Here is a 15,634-nt window from a genome sequence, read left to right on the forward strand (position 1 = left end):
GAGTGATTGTTGACGTTTATAGAAGCCCGGGGAACACGGGAGCTCTTTGAATTTCATTGAAACGGTACCATTTAGAGCCCTCAATACACTAGCAGTGAGGTTCACTTCAGGATTAAAACATCCACAGCATAATTCACTGTGAGCAGTTAACCTGGTATATCTGTGGACAGTTTCTTTCAAGTATTATGATCTGTAACTGGATCTCACCCACACCAACAAGAAGTGTCAGCATTACTTTGCTTTTAGAAATTGCAGTTTTCCGGGACACAAAGACGCAGGGCTGTTTGCTTGTTTATACAATCACCAGCAAATGACTTTTAACCTAAGATTAAAGCTATCAATCTATAATCCAGAATGTATTCACTGAAAAAATAAGGATTTCTGGAATATTTAACCTTTTTTATAGTTGGAGACTGTACAAAATGTCCTTTTTGTGTAATAGTCTTCCTCTAAAGAGTTTGGAAAATACCAAGATAATAATAAGCTGTGGGTATTGAAATCTAAATGACCATATGTATGTACACATTAGTAACTGCCAGTAAATTGGCATTTAAAAGATAACGATTTCTCTGAGAGTCGAATCAACTCATAACGACATTCTTGAGGCTCTGAAGGCTTGGTTGCCTTCAGGCTTTTCTTTTGCTTGGTGAGGGAGGTAAGATTTTCTCAAAAGCCAGTTAGCCAGCTGGCTCATTGACTAATAAAGAGGGTACAGCGTCATAGAAACTGTTATACCAGGGTATTCCTCTGAGAAAATTCTGCTTCCTTTTGTCAAGTTATATTTCATTAATTTGGTTATTTTTAGAAATCTGAAAATCAATGCTTGTTCTTTAGTGCCACAAATTTGAACATCGAAATGTTCTAATATTCTGAAAATTATCGAAATCAAGTTTTTATATTGCCTTATGGCTAACATATTCACATATTCTCACTCTTTGTAAATATAGTTATTTTTTGTAGGCAAGCACGTGCATTAGTAGAAATAACAGCCTTTGTGCTTTATTAGATATATAGACAGGAAAGAATAATGAACAAAAATTGTAAATGTTTCTGGGCTTGGCAATCCTGACATGAAAAATAAAATTAACATCTGAGAGGCTAAATATGTGGACTTTACATATTTTACTTATGTTTAACTAGTTTTCATGTTTTATGGTGGATCTGTACTCATGTTGTACCTAACAATGCAGGGCTGTGGTTTATGCAGAAATGGAAGAAGTCTGGTTCATTATTACAATTGACATGTCGAGACCATTCGGATCCACGACAAACATTCTTATACAAACTTAGTAAAAAAGCAGGTAAGCTTCGGTAATACTTATTCTCTTTTAAATGCCACTGTATATAAATGAGAATATGAAACATTTAAAAAAATGTTTCCAACAAGCTTCTGTTTCAGTTTATTTCAAAGTTAGTTTGGCTTTAGACCCGTATCCTTTAAGTAATGTAAACAGTAAACCATTTTTGTTTCAGAGGTGGATGGTTACTTTGAGTCTTTCCTTCGTAACTAATGAGCAGAAGTTCTGTGTGCAGCCACTATACTGGTATATGTGTATTTTTATATAGCTATATCAATCAGCTTTCCCTCGAGCCACTGAAGCTAGTAATTTCAGTGTGATGAGTCAAATACGTATACATTCATTTAGGACTACCTGTTTCTGTATCTGTCCGTCTTACATATTCTATAAGTGTAAAATTCTGCTATAAAGTTTCTGCTAACTAGACTTTTATTACCTTATTAAGATGCTCAGGGAAAACAAAAATTCATTTTGATAAAGGAAGGAAGAGTTGTACTTAGGATAATCCTTGGTTTTATTTGTATATATCTCAGCATTACTGTTATTTGAGTAATTTTGTATATTCTAGAAATAGGACGTATTTTCTTATGACCTCTACATGACAGGCCTTTTGAAAGACCTGGATAGCATTGTCTTAAGAGGCACAATGTGCATTTCAGACTGTTCCCCATAAGCTGTAGAAGGAGCCTGGAAGTCTCAGAGCTCAGTTTTCTTTTTCTACTTTCTTTCTGAAGAGATGGAAGGAGCCGTGTCTTGGGCCACAGCCTCATACACCATCTTGCTTCCAGGTCCTTCAGTGAGCTTGGTATGAGGGAGAAGGAAAGGCTGGGGAGGAGAAAGACATGTGAAAGTTTGATGTTTTATTTAAGAAGAAAATAAAGCAAGCTTTATGCTTCCCTAAAAGAGAAGGAAGAAAGTTTTGCTTTGAGGGATAAGTCAATATACTGTATGTACACTGTAGGTGTTGGTGTCTTTAACTCTTGATATCTGTACAAGGGATGCTTCTGTCCTGCCATCTCTTTGTTCATTCAGTGGGCATATGGGATTGGCTGTGCAAAACCCTGAAGCTTGGAGAAGAGAAGACTGAGGGGTGACCTCATTAATGTTTATAAATATATAAAGGGTGAATGTCACGAGGATGGAGCCAGGCTCTTCTCGGTGACAACCAATGATAGGACAAGGGGCAATGGGTACAAACTGGAACACAGGAGATTCCGCTTAAATATGAGAGGAAACTTCTTCACAGGAAGAGTGACAGAACACTGGAACAGGCTGCCCAGGGAGGTTGTGGAGTCTCCTTCTCTGGAGACATTCAAAACCCGCCTGGACGCCTTCCTGCGTAACCTCATCTGGGCGTTCCTGCTCCGGCGGGGGGATTGGACTAGATGATCTTTCAAGGTCCCTTCCAATCCCTGACATTCTGTGATTCTGTGAAACACCAGATCAGAGGAGTTTGGGATTCCCCTAACTGTACAATTCCTCTTCAGATTTTCAATCCACAATTTGCATACTGTTCTCTGTAGGGATTCTAAACATAGGTGTTTCCAGAAATCACCGCAGGCTACATGGAAGAGATTGACAACACTGTTGAGAAGTATAGCCCTGATTTTGCAACTTCTTGGAAAATAGGAGCCTAAGATGCAGAAACATCTGTTGCTTCTTCATGTGGTGTCGTCTTCAGATGTTGGCTTTGCAGCTAGGAAAATCCCTAAGGCAGTAAAACTCGCTGCTATTTCAGCTCTGCTGTGGTCTGGTTTTGTTCCCAGATGATCCCTAAAACTGGCTGTGGATCCAGCAGGTGATGTTTTGAGGGTCTAGTCCCGCCATTGTTGTATGGTGGTTTGTGGCTCTAGTTCTCAAATTTGCCAGAGAACATACCATCATCTTCTTGCTTAACCACAAAAGGGATGAAGTTCCTACTTTCTGTCGATCATTGTAGGTGAAAATACAGTTGAGCATCTCCTCTTCAGTAAGTACTGATGCTTTGTGCCATTCGGAAACAAGAGATTTCTGCTCCTATCTGTTCTGTTCTGAATCCTGAAGCAGTACCAGTTAACACCAGAAATTTTGCAGTCATGAACGCATTTCTGAAAACTCCTTTTCAGTGCTGCTTCTATCACAACACCACATCTAGGAGGATCTGTGACAAGCATGTTTACCAGTCTTGCTTTTTCCTGCAAGTTTGGGGCTGGGTTGGACTTCGTGGCTGAATGTCACCTCAGGCTCTTGGATCTCACAGTCAGAAGCAGCACCAGTCAGCTTCTCTCCTGCTCCCAACATTTTTGGGCTCTTTCTCTTCCCAGAGATCTCTCTCAGAAGAATCTGTTCTAGAAGGACTTTTAATGCTTTAATGCTGAGGGCTTACATACCAGGAGAAGCAGGTTTTGTCTGTGATTCTGCAAAAAGAAGAATTGTGAGTCTTCTGACCACATGCAAAATTCTCACCCAGCAGTAGTTTAAGACTTTAAAAGAACCTTCGCAACTGAAAAATTATAAATATATCATGAATAAATCCCTCCCATTTATATCACACAACTCTTTGTTTGTACATTGTAACTCAGTCTGTCATTACTTGCTGAAAAAATAGTTACCCAAAACTTGCTCTTTTCAGTTTCTCTAAGTTTTCAACCTCGGTTTTCCTGTACTGTAAAAATCTTTTGATAGGATTTTTTTTAAGCAGCCAGTAAGAAACAAATAGATTTTCCTAACAGTTCCAGTTGTTACAGTGCTGCTATTTGTGTGTTGTAGATCCTCCTTTGATAGGAGTGAATTATAATTATCCAGTTCTGAGATAAAAGCTGAAAGTGTGATGTATACATGGTTTGTACTCAAACAGTAGATGCTTATTACTACTAGTCATGATCTGGTTATTTTTTGTTTGATTTAAAAATAGCTGGTACCAACTTGAGTTTATTTGCCAGAAAACTTGATGTAGTAGTTGGTAGTATCCTTCCATTAAAAGGGAATGCCTTCACCAAAACATAGGTATCTATCGTTTAGAATGTGTTCATCGGATTGTTCTTTCCTAATTATATCCAGGTAAGAGTTTTGTTTGCAGAATTTCCTCAGATCTAGTGTTGGAGATGCAGTTAGCTCTCATTTAGCAAGTGAACTGTGGGAACATTTCGGTTTCATCTTCAATTAATTTGTCAAGGCAGAATGACAGATAACTTATTTTTAACAATTCTCTTTATCTGTTTCTGGTATATATATATAGGAATTTATTCTAGAAATTGTAGATGCATTTTGAAATGATTGATTCGATAAATTACAGCAGAAGACAAGTGATGATTATGATTAACTGTCTGCTTTTCTAAGCCTCTGTTTTTCATAGCTTTGTATGTGGTTTGTCTGTCAACTAGTTTTGCTTTTATGCACTTAATGGAGTGTTACACTTGTAGAATACTTTTTAAAAGTCAAGTACAGTTCTTTCATTGCCCAGCTATGAATTTTATTAAAGCAGAAAGAATAACCTTAAAAAGCCAACTTACATATTATCTTCACACTTAAGAATTATGAAAACAAAATAATTTTTCAGGCCATGTAAGAGGATACTTTATGAAAATAAATCTTTATTTCAAGAATAATAGCAGGTAGTGGGGAGAACATGAGACTTTAATATTTGCCATTTCTGACTGGATTGTTGTTAAAAAAAAATAAAAACAATCTGGATGTTTTCTTTCTGGACTTGACCATTCAAAATTCTAGTAAGGTAGAGCTATTTTCTCTCTTACAATTAATGTCATTGCTAATTGCTGCTAAGGAGCAAAATCTGACCTTATTTGCTTATAAGGAACAAAAGGTAATAGGATTATTTATTCAAAATGAAGAGAGTTAAAGTTTATGCTCTTTCTTGAATTTTAAGTTACATTAAGCACTGGTCACTCTATGTTGGCAGTTGAGGTATTTATACCATCTTTAACCCAATGGAAGATTTAGTTTTGTGATGTTGCTTCTTCATAATGATAATGTTTAGAATTATGTTCATTGACAATAATCTCCTTGAAAACTCTTTGTTATGTCTTCAGCAGCCACAATCAGTCTGGTAATTTCTTGGGGTTTTGGAAATGGTTGTTAATTTCATACTGTGGCAAGAAATGACAGCAGGTTACCAGCTGTGATGACAAGTGTTCAGTGCAAACACAATTGTAGGTGCACAGATGAAAAAATGCATGAAAATTTCTGCGTTATGTGTATGCAGTGTTTCATGTTGTAGTATTGTGGATTCCACGAAAAGAGTTTAATTTTTTAAAATTTACCTGATAAGACGATTTTTAGACACAAAGATAAAAAAATACATAGTCCTCTATTTTCTAATTGCTTGACTTTTAGAAGTTAGTGTGGTCTATCCACTTAGTGGAAATCCATACTTTTTCTAACTGAACAGTTGGTATTTGCAGACCTGTTTAGAATGCCAATACACTGGTTGGTACAAGTATTAAAGAGTCCAGTTCTATCAGTTGGTCTCTGCCTGCAAAAACTTGAGCTTGTCAGTCACCTGAACCGATATTAACTGAAGGCTCTGACCATAGATCCCAATTTGATATAAACTGTGATTGACTGTTTGCGTTTAAGGACTTGGTGACTCCAAAACTTTGGACAGAACTTGTTCTCCTATAATGAGTAATGATGTGTGTCAGAACCATGGCTCGCTGAGACTGGCTTCCCTAAAGCAAATCTCAAAAGGCTGTTTTCTGTCCCAGTTAAGAATTATTTGCCCACTGGCAGGAGTGCTTCCTGCAACAGACTTTGGACCTGCAAGTTTTACTACCTCAGCTTCTGTTCTCAACTTACTTTTAAGTCCCATTTCTCAGCTGTAGAATATGCCCACGTTAGCACTCAGGAATGCATTCAGAAGCAAATCTCTTCATGATCCCTGTTTATTTCAGAACACAATGAATCAGCTTTAGCAGCAAATGCTCATTGTGTCCACAGGACCAGACTAGAGCTAGTCCAACATAAACTCTTCTGAAAATGGGCATTGTAATGGGCAGGGGATTCTTAATACCAAATGGTTTGCTCTACAGTTCCGTTCCTCTTATGCCACAGAGTTCACAAATGTGAATGTACAGCCATCATCTCTTCCAGGATGTTTTTGTACTTGGGTAGGCTTAGATTCATATGTCTTAGTACTTCCACAGGTCTTGATTAGCGGAATTCTGATACGCTTGTTTATTGTCTTATGTCCCCCCTTTAAAAATACACATTTTCCTAATCTCTGAAAGGAGGAAAAGACTTTTTTGGATTTGTTTACATCTGTGTTAACAACACATTAGCATTGAGTAAGCATGGTTGACTTGTTTTGTTTGAGCTATTATGTACACGATGTCAGCTTAGCTTACGTGGGGCTATTTGACTTTGTGAGGGAGGGTCTGTTCACAACTCACGATGAAGATGAGACTAGAATTGAAATAGCATCCCTGTTGGTAGCATGGCATGGGGACTAACCTAATCAGTTCTGCTAAGAGGAAGGACTTCCCAGCCCTCAGTAGCTCTGTTCCAACAATGTTGAAAGAATCTAGTAAGTTTTATTGCATCTGGAGCCATGCTCTTTAAGTAAAATCTTAAAGGCAGAGTCTGAGCTGATGTGGAACTCCCAATTTGATGTAAAACTAGCTCCCTAATCAGTCTTTGTGTAGGGCTGCAGCTGAAAGCCTGAGCTTCCTTGCATCCATATCGTGGTATCTTAATCTGAGACCTGTTGACTCCGGATCTCAATGCTTAAAATTTTGGGATGCGATTCCAGCTGCATGTGTGATGCGTTAACTTCACCAAGCAGTATGGAAGACCAACTGCAGGAGTTTGCTGCCTTCCGGGGCATAATTTTTTGAAGTCCCTATTTCCAGACTGCATTTATGACAAAGCTTCCAGATCCCTATTTCCAAACAAGCATGTAAATGGACAGAATTATAGAAGACTTTGAGAGTATTGTATCTGGCCAAAACTCAGATGTTTCCTTTAAGTCAAAGCAACCAGACATGACCCTGAGCTACCCGATCTAACATCAAAGTTGGTCCTGCTTTGAACAAATGGGTAGGATCAGATGATCTCTAAAGGTCTCTTTCAACATAAATTACTCTGTTCTAGGATTCTGTGGTTAGTATATTCCTGAGGAAAATGGCAGCTAAATGGCAGCTTACTAATTGAATCAGATTGTTGTACTTTTTTTTTTTTTTTTAAGCTTATCATAGGTGATTTTGATTATGCTCAAGAACTCTGTGGTATACACAGTGAATATTGTCCATTGCAAATAATTGAAGCTTTGTTTTGAATGAGTTAAAGGGCGGTGGTATGGAGTTTTGTCAATCTTTTTGTCTTACAAGTCTCAGAGAATATCAGCAGCCCATTGTACCAGTGGCTCCATCTCCCAGCCCCTACTTGGATGTTGGCTATAGCTAAAGGACAGACTTAACATAAATATAAATTTATTCCTCTGTGATTGCAGTTAGTTATGAGTTGTCAGGTCTCTATACATGCTGTTCCAGACAGATTTTTCCACTTCACATATTAGCTGGAAAAATTGTTCATGAATTTATAGATATCATTAATTCAGTAGTGACTAATACTGTTATTCAGAATTCAGCGATGGGCATGAATGGCACGATGGTTAAATGATAAAAATTGTGGTCTCTGTGTATGCTTAAATTCACTTTCACTGAGACTGCAGTTGCATTAGGTGATAAGGATCATCATAAAAATTTGGAAAGCCCATTAAAGGTTTGTTACTACAGGAAAGAACATTTGAGTTATGTGGGACAGAGCTTGGTATTTCAGCAGTGATCTTTCGTTTGGATTGTTCTTTTCCAAGCTGTCTCAAATCCTGTTGAAAAATTTAGTCAATGCTTTCTAGTTAATGACAACTTCAGTGTGTTTTGTAGTGCTCTGCAAAAACGTGTGATCTATTCAGCAGATTATGTGATGCCTTCAAACGTATTTTGTCCTGATAGAATTAGGTTTTAATCTTCCAGCATTTTTGCCTAACTACAACAATCCGGAAATGTCGTCCTAATTAGATTTTGGGGTTGGTTTCTTAATTCAGCAGCTGAAAATTTTGCTGCACAAGAAAAAATTATTCATTAATTACTTAGAATAATTTTACGTTTGGGCATTTTTTTCATACTTACAGTATGCATAACAGGTATTGTATTATGTGTGCTGTGGGAAAATAAAGATGTGGATCACAGAAATTAACTGAGCTGTATTCTTGTTCACAATTTATTCCTGAATTTTTAATTTAATTAAAGGCAGAATATATTTAAAGTCTAAGAAGTGAGAGAACAACATGTAAAGATGGCTGGTGGGCCAGTCTTTACTGCTACATAAATGCAAGATTGTGATAAATTGCTTCTTTGTCCACAAGTACGCCTAATTTAGGCACAGTTTAGCACTGCACGCTTCCCTGTTAGGGATCGTTCTGTGTCTGTGTCCTAAGCAGTCCCCCAGCCTGTCCGGAGAGGATGCAGTTCCTTCTTGATAAATGGTTTGAGATATCTCATGTTATAGAAATCCAAGGGGTTGCTGGGCTCTGGACACTGAGACACACCATTTTGACTCCTCTCTTTCCCATCCATATAGTCACATGTGGCATATATATATTACATGAACCATGTCAGAAGACTGCAAGATGTAAGACTTTTTTCCTCAAAATAGACACAAAGAGCCTTCCAAAGAAAAAACACACAAGAAGAGTTAAACAGTAAAACTCATGCTTATGAAATACCCTGTGTGCCTTCTTTTCCCCTACTGAAGAGTTCCCTCAAACACTTCTTCGTAATGAAATATTCCTGATATTTATCATGCCTAAAATGAAGCCCAAGACTTTAATTTTATGAATCAGAATATAAAGCATAAAAATGAGTCACTGTGACCAAAAGGGGATGCCTAATTTATTAGACTGATGTCCTAAACCTGGTTTTGCTTGAGGTTTTTTTGTTTGTATTTATTACATCACATGTAAGGAGGAAGAGAGTCTGTTTAAATGTTGATTGATGTAGACTGATGTTCCTCTAAAGATTCCCCAGGATATCTCTTCTTTCTTCAGGTTAATTAAAAGAGCTAGGCAGTCCACTTCCTCGTACCTTTTACATGAATGCTAGTGGGTATTTCTCTAGGAAGAGTGCATATCAAAAAAACTTAATACAAGATGGGCTCCCAAGGAATTTACCAAACTATTACAGTTTAACCTGCAGAGAATTCCTGTCCTCGATTTATTCCAAATGCATTCTTTTCAACTCAATACAAAGTTTTGGAACTGGCATCTGCATCTCTGTGTAGGATTTGCTGCTGTCATTTTTCATCAGATGTCAAATAAAAGACTCCAGTGATGCAGCTGATCTTTTGAGACAGTGTTGTTTTTCAGTAGGCACAGGGAAAAGCAAGCAACCAACCAAAAACCACACCACAGCAACAAACAAAAAACCCAACGACAACAAACAAACAGATTTCTTATTGGAAGAGTACAGGATCTAGTTTGGATGTGTTTTCTGTACATTTTTATAGGTTCGTGGATTTTTTTAAATTTCTTTAGTTTTCTGTGAGATCTGGGAAGATACATTTACTTTTTCACACGCTGAACTTTTGAGCATTGCTTCTGTAACTGACTTGGTTTGGAGATGTAGTCTTCATCATTTGGAGTGTATAAAATACTGAAAATTAGGAAACAACTTCTGAAAAAATAGGAAATACTTTTCACTTTGGGCTTCATTGGCAGCTTTAGGAACAGAGATGTATTGATACTTAGTATATATTCTGTCTGAACAGAACAAGGAAGCTGGAATCCAGAATCTTGTCCTGGCAGTAGAGCTTCTGAAAAGCACATAGCAATAAATTTATTTTTCCTACACAATCAGATCTCCTTTTTTAATGAAAGAAAATGTTGATTTGTGGAGGTTAACACAGAAAATGTTTGCTGCAGATTCCAAGAAGCACCTTTGAAGAGTGACTTTATTTGCAGTATTTCTATAATTCTTAGAATGGACTGAGTCCATTTTGTAATTTAAAAACTAACAGTTACAGGATCTGACCATTATTCTCTGGAAAATAAAAGCAAAAACTCATTAGCACCAGTGCAAATAGAGTTGAATCAAATCTACCAATGATAAGCTGTGAGCACCTAACACCCAGGAGGTTCCCAGTTCCCTTCAGTTTTCTGGTTTTGCCTCACAGCTGCCTTTGTATTTGCCTGTAGATTGCTGTGATATTCTGAAGGGGCTGTTCTAAGGCAAACGCAACCTATTTTCCTAAAGCGCACCATTGTATTTGGCCTAAAGCAGATGGGCAGCACTGGAAGTCTACTGAAGGTTGCATCGAGGACTGTAACGTCATCATTACTGGGGGTTCCTACCTTGCCATCATCTGACTATTAGAGTGCTTGTTCAAGCAGTAGGAAGTCTGGGTTTAATAATAAAGGTTTAATTATATTTGGGTAGTTGTGTGGGGTGGACCCTGCACCTGTGCTGGAGCTGCCCAGACCGTACAGTGGGGCAGTTCCTGATAGAGGCACCTACACTGGGTGGGCTGTGTCGTGTACGTGTGGGTGCTGGGCCTTAAATCTGATGCAGCTACGCAAGACAAAGCACCTTCCGTCTTTGGGTTTCTTTAAGCAATGCGGAGGCTTTTTTCCCTTCTGCGGGCAGAAACCTGACCACTTTATTCCTGAAAAGCAAGGTGAAGATTTGAACCATACTCTGTTTAAATGGGAAACATCACACTTGGGTCACGCCCATACGTATTCAGATATATGCAGAGGAAAGGCTGGTACCCAACATCTCATTATTCTGTAGCTCTACCTACTGTAATTGATTTTTCTGCCTTTTTACGCAAGGTATTGTAATAAATTGATGCCAAATTTCAATTGTGTTTAATTATTCTTTAGGAATTGTCAAAGGATTCATTATAATAGATACCATTTTCTCTTGCAGGTCTTCATTATTTCAAAAACATCGTGTTGGTAGGATCTCTGCAGGATCGGTATGTTCCTTATCACTCAGCTCGCATTGAGATGTGTAAAACAGCTTTAAAGGATAAGCAATCAGGTAATAAATATCCTGCAAAATAAAACAGACCACTCAGCTTAAACCTCGTAGGTCTCAGATTTGTCCCATTTAGTTTTGGGTGCTGCTTAACCGAGGCACCTCTATTATGTGTTCAGATGCTCTGGGCTTACTCCGTAGTAATGGAAAGAGAAAATCTATGTGGGAACGGAATTGCTTTCTGGATCTGTGCTGTTCTGTTACATGCAGGAGGAGATGAGACTGAGTAAATTCCTAGCTTATAGACTTGGCCGAAAGTTAGGGAGGATGAGCACAGTCCCCTGGTGTGTTACTCTGTGGGCAGGGAGGACAAATAATGTTGCTTTTTGAGGACATCAAGTTGTAGTATGGGGCACATGGGCTCTATTTAGTTGAGGCTTAATAGTAGCATTGAAAGCAAAGGTCTTTTTTCCATTTTCAATGGTGGTTGATTGTTGTATTTACTGTTGAGGTATCCTGGCACGACTGCATTCTAGCATTGCATATTGACAAATACCTTTTACATAGTGTAATAATACTGATGAGCACATTTTTACTGTAAACGTACAAATAACTAAAATGTAGAGCTTAAAATTATTTTTCTGAGATTTCTGGGAAAATTAAACCACTTACCAGAACAACAGCATAACACGTATCATTACCTCTCTTATTCTGGAATGTAGTCATTTTGAGTTCAAGGTCAAAGAACCACGTTTGTTTCTGGTGATTCACGCAGTCCAACTTCTCTTTTCCTCTACAGGACCAATTTATGCTGAAATGATCCAGAACCTGCTTCTGCCAGTTCTTCAAAATAAGGAATGTAATTTGATTCGTTATAATGTAATTAATGCATTACCCAATACAGCAGATTCTCTCATAGGGAGAGCTGCACATATTGCTGTTCTTGATTCAGAAATATTTTTAGAAAAATTCTTTCTCGTTGCTGCCCTAAAATATTTTCAGTAGAGAAAAGCATTATAAGAGACTTGGTATTACCTCATTAACAGATGAATCAAATAATGTGTGGTATTGAAGTATAGCTGCAGCTGTATTTTAAGAGATATTTATACTTTTTATATGGAAGATAATTTATATCATCCACACTTAGGGCTTTTTAACATCAACTTTACTTTCTAGGTAATGTGGCTGTGCAATATTTTTTTATTTTGTTCTTTTTACTTTTCTATTACTTTTTCTTAATTTTGGGTACCTAATTATTTGGAGATTAAAGCACAGTGTGTACTTTTGGTTGGTTTATTATTGGCTCATAGATTACAGAAGACAATGTTACTTGGCTACATTTTACAAGAGGCTTTAGATGCCAAAATAAATTGGATTTAAGAATTCTAATAAGGTCTTACACGTTCGGTTGTTGTATTTTAGCACTGTAGGAAATTTAACTGGAAACACAATGAGCTGCTAAAATACTGGATATTTGAAATGACTGTATCTGTGGATCTCGCAAAGACCATGACCGAGTTGTCTGTTCAGATATCACTACAGCTTAACTGTTTTCTACAAAATCATTGTCATCATTGGTAAATAAGTTATGTCTGTGGGAATATATTTTCTACTGATCTCAAAAACATGTTAGTTTACATACTCAGTTTTATTACTGGAACTTCAGTTTTCAGAAGCAAATGGCAACTAAGGATTTTTGAATGTTTAATGATAGCTGCCTTCAAATAATTGGGGTTTTGCAAACTGTATTAAAATTGCTCCTTACTCTGTCAGTTCTTCGGAAGAACGTGGACAGTTTTACATGGACTTCCTTGTATGTACGTTAAATAAGTAAATGTTATAAATTTCTGCAATACTTTTATGAATTTAAGCAATTTTTAAATATTGTTAAAATGTTTTATTGACTATGAAGTATTGTAAATATAAATCAATACACCTTCAAATGGGACAATATTGTAAACTTTACCCGTTTAGTGATACAGATAAAATGTTTTTGATATACAGGAATGTTAAAGGTCTATTGACTTTCTACTGGTGCTGAATAGCATTAAGTTTGGGTTCTCCTTTCTTCCCGTTTCTCTGTTTCAAACAATAATTCACTAAAGCTGGGGAGAAAAGAGTTACGTGTGCATTCACTAATTGTAAGGAACATTTTTTGAAAAATATAAATTTATTGTATAATGCATGTTTATTTTTAGCATTGTGTTATTGCATCTGGTGTTAATAAAATGAACAAATGACTCTAATGGAAGCAATTAAAGAAACTGAAATGTTCTGCTAATTACCAAAATTCTGGGGAGGGTTTTTTGTGTATAATTAATAATTTTGTATTATTTGAAATTAATATAGCAATAATAGTTTATAATGAAGCGATTTTGCACTTGGCATGGTTTATTGTATAATACATTCTTTGTAATATATTTTTTCTCTATAGCTTACAAGATGCTCAAATGAGCATCTACAGTTTGGCAACGTACACACTTAAAAGAGTATTTTATCAAAGTTGTGTTAGGCAAGTCCTTATGACACAAAGATATCTTCAATCCGTTCCCGCTATAACAATGTCTACTTTTATTAGTTTTTATTATGATGGTGCTACTAAGTTCTAAATATTTAACTTATGTTTTGACATCTCAACTGCTTTTATTTAGCAGTATTGTAGTAGTTGGCTACTGGCTAAGTTTTGAATATCAGTTTAGGGAGCTAGATCTACAAAATGTTCTTGATTCACAATGAGGAGGTTAAACTATTCTTAGTACATAAGTATTTGGATGTTTCTGTTACTATTGAAAAGTGTCTGTCTTGCTGTGTCTCTTGGAATCCGAAAGTTTAAAGCATGCTTTTGTGATCAGCAAAGCAGAAATAGCTCCTTTGGGTTTTTTTTTTCATTAGTAGATCCCATCCATTTGAGGAGGCTTGAATTTGGTTTGTTCTTTGAGGAAAACGGATGTTGCAGGAAATCATGTGATACTTGCATGTAAGTTTATCAAGGAACAGGGCAAATTAAGAGAACACAAAATGCATTTTCTCTCCTCTAATATGTATTGCCTGGTGCAGTCCATATGTGCTCTGACAGCCCTGTCAGTACTGTAGCTTTTTTGGGGGCTGAGAACAGTAGTGAGTGGCCTGATGACCCCAATGTGTCCTTAAAGCATATAAAGTTCACGTTTACGCTTACAGACTGTATGGAATGCTTGCAGCTGCTCTCTGAACAACCTGTGCGGTGTTGGCTGCTTTGGGCAGCTGTGCGTGTGTTGCGTGGCACACTCCCCCCTACACCGCCTATTTCTGCCTTCTGTTCCCGAGCTGGAAATACAGACTCATGTACACAATCCAGTGTCATCTGATGCAGTGGCAGCAATAAAGTGCTTCATCATGCCCCTGTTTCAATCAGGGCTTCGTGCTCCTGCAGCGATGGTGACCTCTCCTTTATGCAGGTATGCTACAGCTGTTTGAAAGAGAATTATGCTACTTACAGAACGAGAGAGAAAAATTAAGGTCTTAACATTCCTGTAGAAAGCTGCCCATCTCTGTTCCCTGAGGGCAGTAGGCTGCTACTGTTACTTCACAAAGCTCTCAGTGATATTATTAGGAGGTCACTGCATAAAATGAGGTCATGTCTGAACTTTTGTTTGCAAATGGGGAAAAAGAGCTCATGCTCTCCTGTGGAAATCACCAGGCTTTGCTACAGAGCCAAGAAATTCCACATTGTCAGAAAGCTTACTCTGTGACCACAAAACACTGTTCATTCCAAGCCAGTCTAAGTTGCAGAGCCCTGAGTAGGTGTAGAGTTCGGATAACCAGGCTTCCTGACCCGGCCAGGGAGGAACAAGAGGCTCTTGGGCAGGATCAGCAGTGCTGGTTGTGCTGCTTTCCAGAGAGCACCACAGCCAGCTTACACTGACCTGCTGCAGAGTTGGTGCTGGCTCCAGGTAAATTATCAGTACGCAGAGCAAGGAAAACAAAAAAAAGGAAAACATCGCATTTAATGATGAAGTGCCTGTGCCGTGTGCTACATTCGTATTACCGATGTTCAGAATTATTGCCTTCTCAGCTACAAGATGTAGAAATACATAATTCAGGAGTAAAAAGGGAATTTTGCATTTTTACAGCAATACAATGAATTAAAAAAAATGTTTTGAAGACTGCAGCTTATTTTTAGGTAGAATAACAGTTCTTAATTGATCTTACATTGCTCTTTACTCCTTACCATTTAAGATTGCACTTAACCATGATTTTTCATGGATTGTGTTAAGCTGTTAAGGAACAGAGCTTACCCTTACTTGGTACCTGCACTCAGCTTGGTGTGAGTATTTTTAAGGTAAGGTGGCTTTTGCTGTGTTGAGCATATGCATGATAAGTTCT

General features: G+C 37.5%; 1 protein-coding gene across 4 annotated transcripts in view; it reads left to right on the forward strand.

Annotated features, from left to right (window-relative positions):
* Positions 1-13,528, forward strand: part of FAM135A (family with sequence similarity 135 member A) — a 90,385-nt gene extending 76,857 nt beyond the window's left edge. For all 4 annotated transcript variants that reach the window (XM_065631097.1, XM_065631099.1, XM_065631100.1 and 1 more), the window contains 3 exons: positions 1,191-1,301; positions 11,219-11,332; positions 12,069-13,528. In XM_065631097.1, the coding sequence (XP_065487169.1) occupies positions 1,191-1,301; positions 11,219-11,332; positions 12,069-12,274 (431 nt within the window). In that variant the 3' untranslated portion in view covers positions 12,275-13,528. The remainder of the gene's footprint in view (positions 1-1,190; positions 1,302-11,218; positions 11,333-12,068) is intronic.
* The last annotated feature ends 2,106 nt before the right edge of the window (positions 13,529-15,634 follow it).

The sequence above is a fragment of the Caloenas nicobarica genome, chromosome 3 (genome assembly GCF_036013445.1).
Source record: "Caloenas nicobarica isolate bCalNic1 chromosome 3, bCalNic1.hap1, whole genome shotgun sequence".
Lineage (NCBI taxonomy): Eukaryota > Metazoa > Chordata > Aves > Columbiformes > Columbidae > Caloenas > Caloenas nicobarica.